This window comes from Nylanderia fulva, unplaced genomic scaffold (assembly GCF_048542155.1).
Source record: "Nylanderia fulva isolate GAGA-0341 unplaced genomic scaffold, ASM4854215v1 Scaffold423, whole genome shotgun sequence".
Classification (NCBI taxonomy): Eukaryota; Metazoa; Arthropoda; class Insecta; order Hymenoptera; family Formicidae; genus Nylanderia; species Nylanderia fulva.
The window spans coordinates 34,687-42,813 of record NW_028190503.1 but is presented as its reverse complement, the minus strand read 5'-3'; the positions used below and the strand labels follow the sequence as shown (position 1 = coordinate 42,813).

General features: G+C 39.0%; 2 protein-coding genes across 2 annotated transcripts; both read right to left on the bottom strand.

The window, feature by feature from the left end:
• Positions 1-218: 218 nt before the first annotated feature.
• Positions 219-2,486, bottom strand: LOC114934119 (uncharacterized). Its single transcript, XM_029306767.1, has 3 exons — positions 2,267-2,486; positions 795-1,013; positions 219-715 (listed from the first exon to the last, which is right to left on the bottom strand). The coding sequence occupies exons 1-3, from the start codon at positions 2,484-2,486 to the stop codon at positions 219-221; spliced, it is 936 nt and encodes a 311-aa protein (XP_029162600.1).
• Positions 2,487-2,546: 60 nt separating this feature from the next.
• Positions 2,547-2,972, bottom strand: LOC146721726 (uncharacterized). Its single transcript, XM_085486351.1, has one exon. It carries the CDS (start codon positions 2,970-2,972, stop codon positions 2,547-2,549), a length of 426 nt encoding a protein of 141 aa, XP_085342477.1.
• Positions 2,973-8,127: the final 5,155 nt, after the last annotated feature.

The following is an 8,127-nucleotide window of genomic DNA, read 5'->3' as shown; positions in this document are numbered from 1 at the left end:
CTTACGACACGAACCTTATTATCGACTCCTGGGTGAAGTTCGATTATTCTACCAAGCTTTCATTGCAACGGTGGAGCATTTTCATTTACAATTAAGACTATATCGTCAATATCTAAATTTCTTTGTTCCGTGGTCTATTTGCATCGACCTTGTAATGACGTCAAATACTTAACACTCCATTGTTTCCAAAAGTGCTGCGCTATTCGCTGAGTCAATTGTCATCTATCCAATCTATTAATTGAAGTCCCCGTAACGTCGATATCGGGCAAGCTAGTCAATGGTTCGCCTATTAAAAAATGTGCCGGCGTTAAGGCTTGTAAATCGCTAGGATCGGATGATAATGAACATAAAGATCTCGAGTTCAGGCATGCCTCGATCTGTTCTAACACGGTACTAAACTTCTCAAACGTGAGTCGCGCTTCGCCCATGACTCTCTTCAAATGATATTTACATGATTTTATCCCCGCTTCCCATATTTCACCCATATAAGGCGCATGGGGAGGAATAAAACTCCATTGAATATGTCGATCGGTACAATAATCATCTATCGCATTGCTAAATGTCGTCTTAATCGCAGTGTACAACTCTTCAAGCTCTCGTTTTGCGCCCACGAAATTTGTGGCGTTGTCGCTATAAATTTTTTGCGGATAACCACGTCTGCTTACAAAACGACGAAGCGTGGCCAAAAATGCGTCCGTTGTCAGTTCGCTAGTCGCTTCAATATGAACCGCTTTTGTTGAAAAACACAAAAAACGCAATATATGATTTTCGCGATCTTTGCCCTCGACCTTTACTCGCTAAAGTGTTAATCGGGCCGGCATAATCCACTCCAACCACCGAAAACGTTCGTTGACAAGTTATTCTCTCTGGAGGCAATGATCCCATGATCTGATTCGATACTTTTAGATTGACTTTAAAGCAAACCGTGCATTCCCTGACAATTTTACGCGCAAGATTGCGACCGTTTAAAGGCCAGAATCTTTCCCAGATTGAAGCAAGTAAAGTCTGCGGGCCTGCATGAAGCATACGACAATGCTCCCGCTCAAACAACAATTTGGTGAACCGACACCTTGCCGGCAACAGAATTGGATGTTTTTTATCGTAATTACAGACTGATCTCTGCAACCTGCCGCCCACCCTGACGACTCCGTCTTCATCGATAAGTGGGCTCAGGGTTTTAAGAGCACTGTTCTCGCTCACATGATCCCTGATCTTTAATTCATGTAGTTTCTTCGCAAAGAACTGTTTTTGAATGTACTTTATTATTGGAATTGTGACAAGGACAACTCTCTCACTGATAAATTGTCACGCTCGTGCTTCAACGGCTTTTGCCTACTATTCGCGATGAATCGTCTACACCACGCCAATACTCTCTCAATTTTTGTCAATGAAGAGAATTTATTAAAAATTGTACGGATAATGGAATCGGAGTCGCTCTGGGTCACGAAAACTCGTTTTTCAGTTTTCTCCTCGGACATTAGAATCTCTCGTTCTCGATTCGACAACTCACGAGCCTCATGCCGCGAATGCTCCGGAAATTCAGAAAGCCACTGTGGGCCCGACCACCACAACAAACTTGCCTCTAATTGATCAAAGGTGGTGCCTCGAGAAATTAAGTCCGCAGGATTTTCTTTACCCGCGACATGCCCCCAATGCTTGGCAGGCAAAATTGACTGTATCTTCGCAATTCTATTGGAAATAAAAGTCTTTTGCCGATTCGGCTTACCCGCTATCCACGCGAGGACAATTGACGAATCGCTCCATGCATAAATTGTATGAATCTTGATCGTTAATGACTCAATAACGACTTAAATCAGATCCACTAGCATCATTGCCCCACACAATTCTAATCGCGGAATCGTTATTTTCTTGACCAACGCCACACGTGACTTCGCGCAGAGCAATCTCGACACAACTTGATTATCGTTAGCAATCGCCTGTACGTATACACATGCCCCGTACGCTCGCTCTGAGGCATCGCAAAACGCATGTAAATTAATAGATACTGGATTTGAACAACCGACAACCTGTCTCGGTATTCGCATTGTACTAATCTTCGACAAATCTTGCACATATTCTAGTCACGCCCGATGCAAGTTCGCAGGCAATTCGTCGTCCCAATCGAGATTTAATTGCCAAGTGCTTTGCATAATCATCTTTGCTGTAATGATCAAAGGATTTGCCAATCCTAGCGGGTCAAATAGTTTAGAAATGGACGATAATATGCTCCGCTTTGTTCTCGCATCAGACCCAGCCTGTGACTCACATTGCAAATCGTCGCTACTCGGTTGCCATAGAAGATCCAACGTTTTTACGGTATCTCGCTCGTCCGTAATAGCCTGAACATCGGTTAAATTGCTAAGCTCGTTTCCTCCGGTCAATACTTCCATACGATTTGATCGCCACTTATGTAACTCGAACCCTCCTGCTCTCAACAATTGCGTCAATTCTTCGATTAACAGCTTCGCTTCATTAATATCGCTCATTCCCGTCAAAATATCGTCTACGTACAAATCTCGCAACAACGTTCGCGACGCTCGTGGGTATCAATCACTTGTCTCGCTTGCTAATTGTTGCACGCTCCTTATTGCTAGGAAAGGCACGCACGCTTGTCCATACGTTACTGTGTTTAAACGATACTCTTGTATTGTCTCATCTGTCGAAAAACGCCACAGAACTCGCTGATAATCTCGATCGAAGTCATGAACCAGAATTTGTCTATACATTTTCTGTAAATCAGCTGTTATCACTATCGGCTGCTCACAAAATCGTAATACGATATTGAATAATGGATCTTGCAATGTCGCGCCTACCATCAAGGTATCATTTAACGATATGCCCGAATCTGTCTTAGACAAAGCATCGAAAACAACTCGAAGCCTCGTGCTAACAGCTGACTTACGCATCACTCCGTGGTGAGGTAAATAAATAGCTTGAGTATTTGTTGTCGCGGTCGCAGGAATGCTTGTCATATGGTTCAATTGTATATATTCTCGCATGAATTCCGTGTACGCTTTTCGAAATGATTCGTTACTTCTAAACTTTCGCTCCAAACACATCAGCCGCTTCTCCGCGATTGATCGCGACTCGCCGAGCTCGTGTTTATTATTTCAAAAGGGCAGACGAACGACGAATCTACCTTCCTTATTTCGAGTATGTGTTTCCGCAAACATTTTTTCGCACGCACATTCCTCGCTCGACATTGCTATGCTCCCGCGTCCCGAACAATCTTCGATTTCCCAAAATTTCTCTAATGATTTTTGCAAAGATATCTGTGTAGCCATGCACGCAACATAATTGACGTTTTCCTTCCTGACATATTGAGCGGGAATTGGTCCCGAAATGACCCATCCGAATTTCGTGTTTTGCAATGTAGGTAATTCCGTTCCGAGTTCGATTTTTGCGGGTTCTAATAGCTTCATGAAAAACTTGCTGCCTAATAGCATATCAATTTGACTAGGCTGAAAATATTGAGGATCAGCCCAATTTCACTGTATCTGTGACCGAAAATGATTTAGCACTAATTGCAGCCGCAGGCAGCTCCCGTGTAATTTTTGGAACGACTAATTGTAAGCAAAACGCCGATACTTGATAACTCGTTACTCTCAATCTAATTGTGACTCGACAACCTCTCGTAATTGCACAAATTGTATTGTTTATTCCCGAAACCGCCTCATAAATATCGTCCGTCTTAATATTTAATCTGGCACACACGGCCTTTGTTATAAAATTCGCTTCGCTTGCACTGTCAAGAAGAACGCAAATCGGCTGTTCAAATTTTCGGGAATCCCTAATATATATCACCGCAGTTGCCATTAAAACTTGACCAAAATTTGCGCGTTTGACTACATGGTGCACGGATAAATTGATGCTATTGCTCTTTTCCGAATTTCCATCTACCGTTTTGCGATTCAATGCGATAACCTTTTGCGCGTGACCTTTTTCGTGATCTGTATGACACAGCGTATTGTGTCTTCCCGAGCATCGTCGACATGAACTCGCCTTACATACGCTTACGAAATGATCGTTCTTCAAACAATTAAAACAAAGTCTCAACCGCTTGACTTTCTCGATTCGCTTCTGCTCGGAAAGATTTATGAATTTCTCGCACAAATATATTCGATGCGCTCCGTTACACACGAAACAGCGCCCAGCAACCGTTGACGTGGCCAAACTTACGGGTGTATTTCTTTGATTGCTCCCAGATGCTCTGGACTCGCCTTTTCTTAACGATCTCGAACTCTCGATAGCGTTGACCCTTCCAGACTTCGGTCCGGGTCCCTTTGATATAGACCTTTCCGCGCTAATTGAATTGCCCAATCGATTGAGCATCCAAACGCGTCGCTGCAAAAATTCAAATAGTAAATTGACTGACACCTCTCCTCTACCTTCTATACTCTCTTCCCAGCGACGGCGAGTGGACCCATCCAGCTTCTTCTCGATCATGAAGAGCATCAAGGATTCTGCCCAAGACTAGCTCTCGGATTCCATTGATTTCAAAATGCGCAAATGATTTTGGAAATGGTTGACCAGCTCCTCGATTTCGACTGCTGACTCTTGACCGACCTTGGGTGCTTCAAACAAACAATGAATATGTCGCCGCTTCAATGCCTTTGGATCTTCGTAACGGTTCTTCAAAAGATTCCAAGCTATTTCATAGTTTTGCACCGAAATCTCAATAGACTCGATGATTTTTGCCGCACTGCCCGTTACTGCACCGACTAGATATTGGTGCTTTTGAACAGCCGATAATTCACTGTTGTGAATTAATGTGACGAAATTGTCGGAGAATCGTTTCCAATCTTCGATTTCTCCCGAGAACGTTGGCAACTTAATTGTCGGCAGCTTTACCTTGTTCTCATTGTGCGCACTTGCACTCAACGCTCGGATCACCTCTGTCTATTGTTCCAACACGTGCGCAAGCGACTCGTTGCTGCCACTCGCACTCACAGCAGGCTTGAGCGCAGCCTTCCATTTCGATAGCGTCGCCTTCAATTCTATATATCGATCCTCGAAAGTATCGTCCTCCTTCTGATCATCGGCTTGTAGATCTTCTTCTTCAATTGTGCATACTAGCTTTCGTTGTAACTCATTAAAATTGTTGTACGCCTGTTCTAGCTTCTCCAGGTGTACAGTAATTGTCTTAATGTTCGCTGCTATTCTCTTATTAACGACATTCTCGACGTATTTCCATGTCTTTGTCACCTTGGCCTTGACATATCCTCGTTGTCGACGCAACTCCTGTGCACTCATTGTACTAGATTGATTGCTCACAAATCCGGCTCGAAGGACCAATGTACGGGTTTGTAATGGATAATAGAATCGTTTGCTCCAACAATACTTTAATAATCACAAATAATACATTGCTTTCGTTCTTCTTCGTCGTTTGAGTACGACGGCTGTCGCCTAACTATATATGTCTGTTCAAAAGACGATAGACAAATTGACTCTACATCTAATCGCTACGACGGTTACTAAAAAAACTCTTTCTACATCGTCTCGGTACGAACGCTAAACTGTGTCTGCCCGTGAGTCCCCAAATTTAGCATACGTTCCATGACCTCTCGCTTGGTCACGTTGTTGTCATGGCTGGCTCACGTGCTTTCTTATTGTGAGCCTCGACAATAGAATTGATTACAAAACAAAACAGTCAATACAATAATGCACTGAAAATTTATTTAGATGCACAACGAAAACTTGAGATAATACAAGTAAAAGATAGAGAAAATCATGATAACGACTGAAAGCGCGATATTACTCGTACGAATGTTGATCGAAGACAAAGATTTTTAAACAAACACGATAAAGTCGAATTTATTCGGTACACACAGTAGGTCGACGATTTAAGTCAGCTGATTTTCGCTATGAAGGTAGAGTAAGAAGCGCGTGCGGTAAGACGCGTGAGACAAGAAAAACCGCTTAAATACAGCAAAAAGATACATCGGCGATGCGGTGATTTCGAATGAATGCTATATATAGAATACAATACCGAGAATATAAGAAAGATTACAATAAAAAACTTAGCGAAATGAGATAATAATTTTATCACTTAAAAGATTATATATGTATAATATTAAAGGAAATAATGAGAATCAAATAAATTTAAGAAATTGAAATTGAATTATTAACAAACAGAACTTTTTACATCTATTTTTTTAGAATTATAATTATTATATATAACATCTTCATCTCCATCTCGGCCAATAGAGCCAAACGCGATGTTATTGTGAAAATTTAAGAAACTTAGGAATTCATATCTTATGGTTAAGATCTCAAAGTTCCCCTTGTTCCTATTTTAACCCCCCTGTAAAAAAATAGGCGATAAAAATATTGGTCCGAAAGTCGGCTGAATCGGAAATCAAACCCGAGATCTTTCGTTTGCTGGACTGCTGAGCTATTCAGACACTTACGAAACAATACTTTTCTCAATGCTTTCACCCCAAAGCGTCGTAATAATAGGCCCAGACGCAAAGAAACAATATTAAGAATATTTGAAGGAGCAGTCGCCTGGCAAGCGAAAGGTCTCGGATTCGATTCCCGATTCAGCCGACTTTTGTACCAATATTTTTCTTGCTAGGGTTAAAACACGAAGAAGGAAAATTTTGAGATCGAAACCATAAGATACGAATTCCTAAGTTTTTTAATTTTTTGCAATAACATTGCATTTGGCTCTATTGGCCAAGATGGAGCTGGAGATATTATGTATTTATTTCAGAGATCCGACTAAATATTCTTAATATTATAATTATTATATTATACAGTTAAATTATATTGTATAAAAAAAAAAAATTTTTTTCGATCAGTTTTTTACAGTAATGTAAAAACACTGTTTCTATATAACATTTTTTCACATGGTGCGTGGACTTGGCGCCACTTTTTAATTCTTTTTAATAGGTAAAAACATGTGCTATTGAGTTGTTATCATATGCTAACGGGACCCTCTCAATTTCTTATACAAATCGATTTCGTACAACATTTATTATAAAAAGTTATAAAAGTAGCATGATCAACAAGAGAATGGTTTTTACGAAATTATTTTATAAAGATATCAGGGAATCAATTGACCAATACTGGCTAAGGTGAATAATCTTTTATTGAAAAAGACGCAACGTTTCGATCCCGAATTGGATCCTCTTGAGGCTACAAATTAAATTATAAATCTCAGTAAAAAATGACAATACAAAACAAATACGGAAAATCATAAATATAAGTGTTAAAAAATATCTGTTACAAGAAAGTGGTAAAAACTAAATGATCATAATGTCAATTTCCTGTCTACGATTAGAACATGACAAGATATCAATAATAAATTTGGGGTTGAAACGTTGCGTCTTTTTCAATAAAAGATTATTCACCTTAGCCAGTATTGGTCAATTGATTCTCTGATATCTTTATTTCAATATTTCAATTGGCAATTGGATTATTTTTTGGAAATATTTTATATTTAAATTTATACTTAAATTATAATTTAAGTTCGACATAATTTTACATAAACAAAATATCGTTTTTCATTGATCTTACATTAATAATTTTATGCACAAAAAAACAAAGGAATAAATGGATGTAAAGAAACATAATTGTTTGCAAGAAAAAGTATGAGCAGCTAATTATAAACTGTGTTGTCCAATAATATGAAAATAAAGTAATAACAAATAACTGCTAAAAATGAATTTGTTATATTATACATACGTTATTATACGGATATTTTATATAAATCTTTTATTACATATTTTACGCATAATTAATAAGAATGCAGAATTATTTTGCGATCTGGAGGCAATTTTTCGAGTATAAGAGTATCTTCTGCAGAGTGTATCTGACCGGTATTAATTCTATTTTGTTTGTGACTCTTAAAGAGAGACATGTGTAACAGTAGAAGTGGAAGAAATGATTTTTAACAAAACCAGAATGTTTTCAGGAATTTAAAAGACAATTTCTTAAGTATAAGAGATATTTTCAGATTAATGTATCAAAATTTTATGTATTATATTCTATGCTATATTACATTGCTATATTATATTGCTATATTCTGCATATTTATATTGTATTTATATGAATTTTTAATATTTGCTCTAGGAATGTCTCAAATTTTAATCAGCTTCAAGAGACATGGTAGTGTATCGTGCC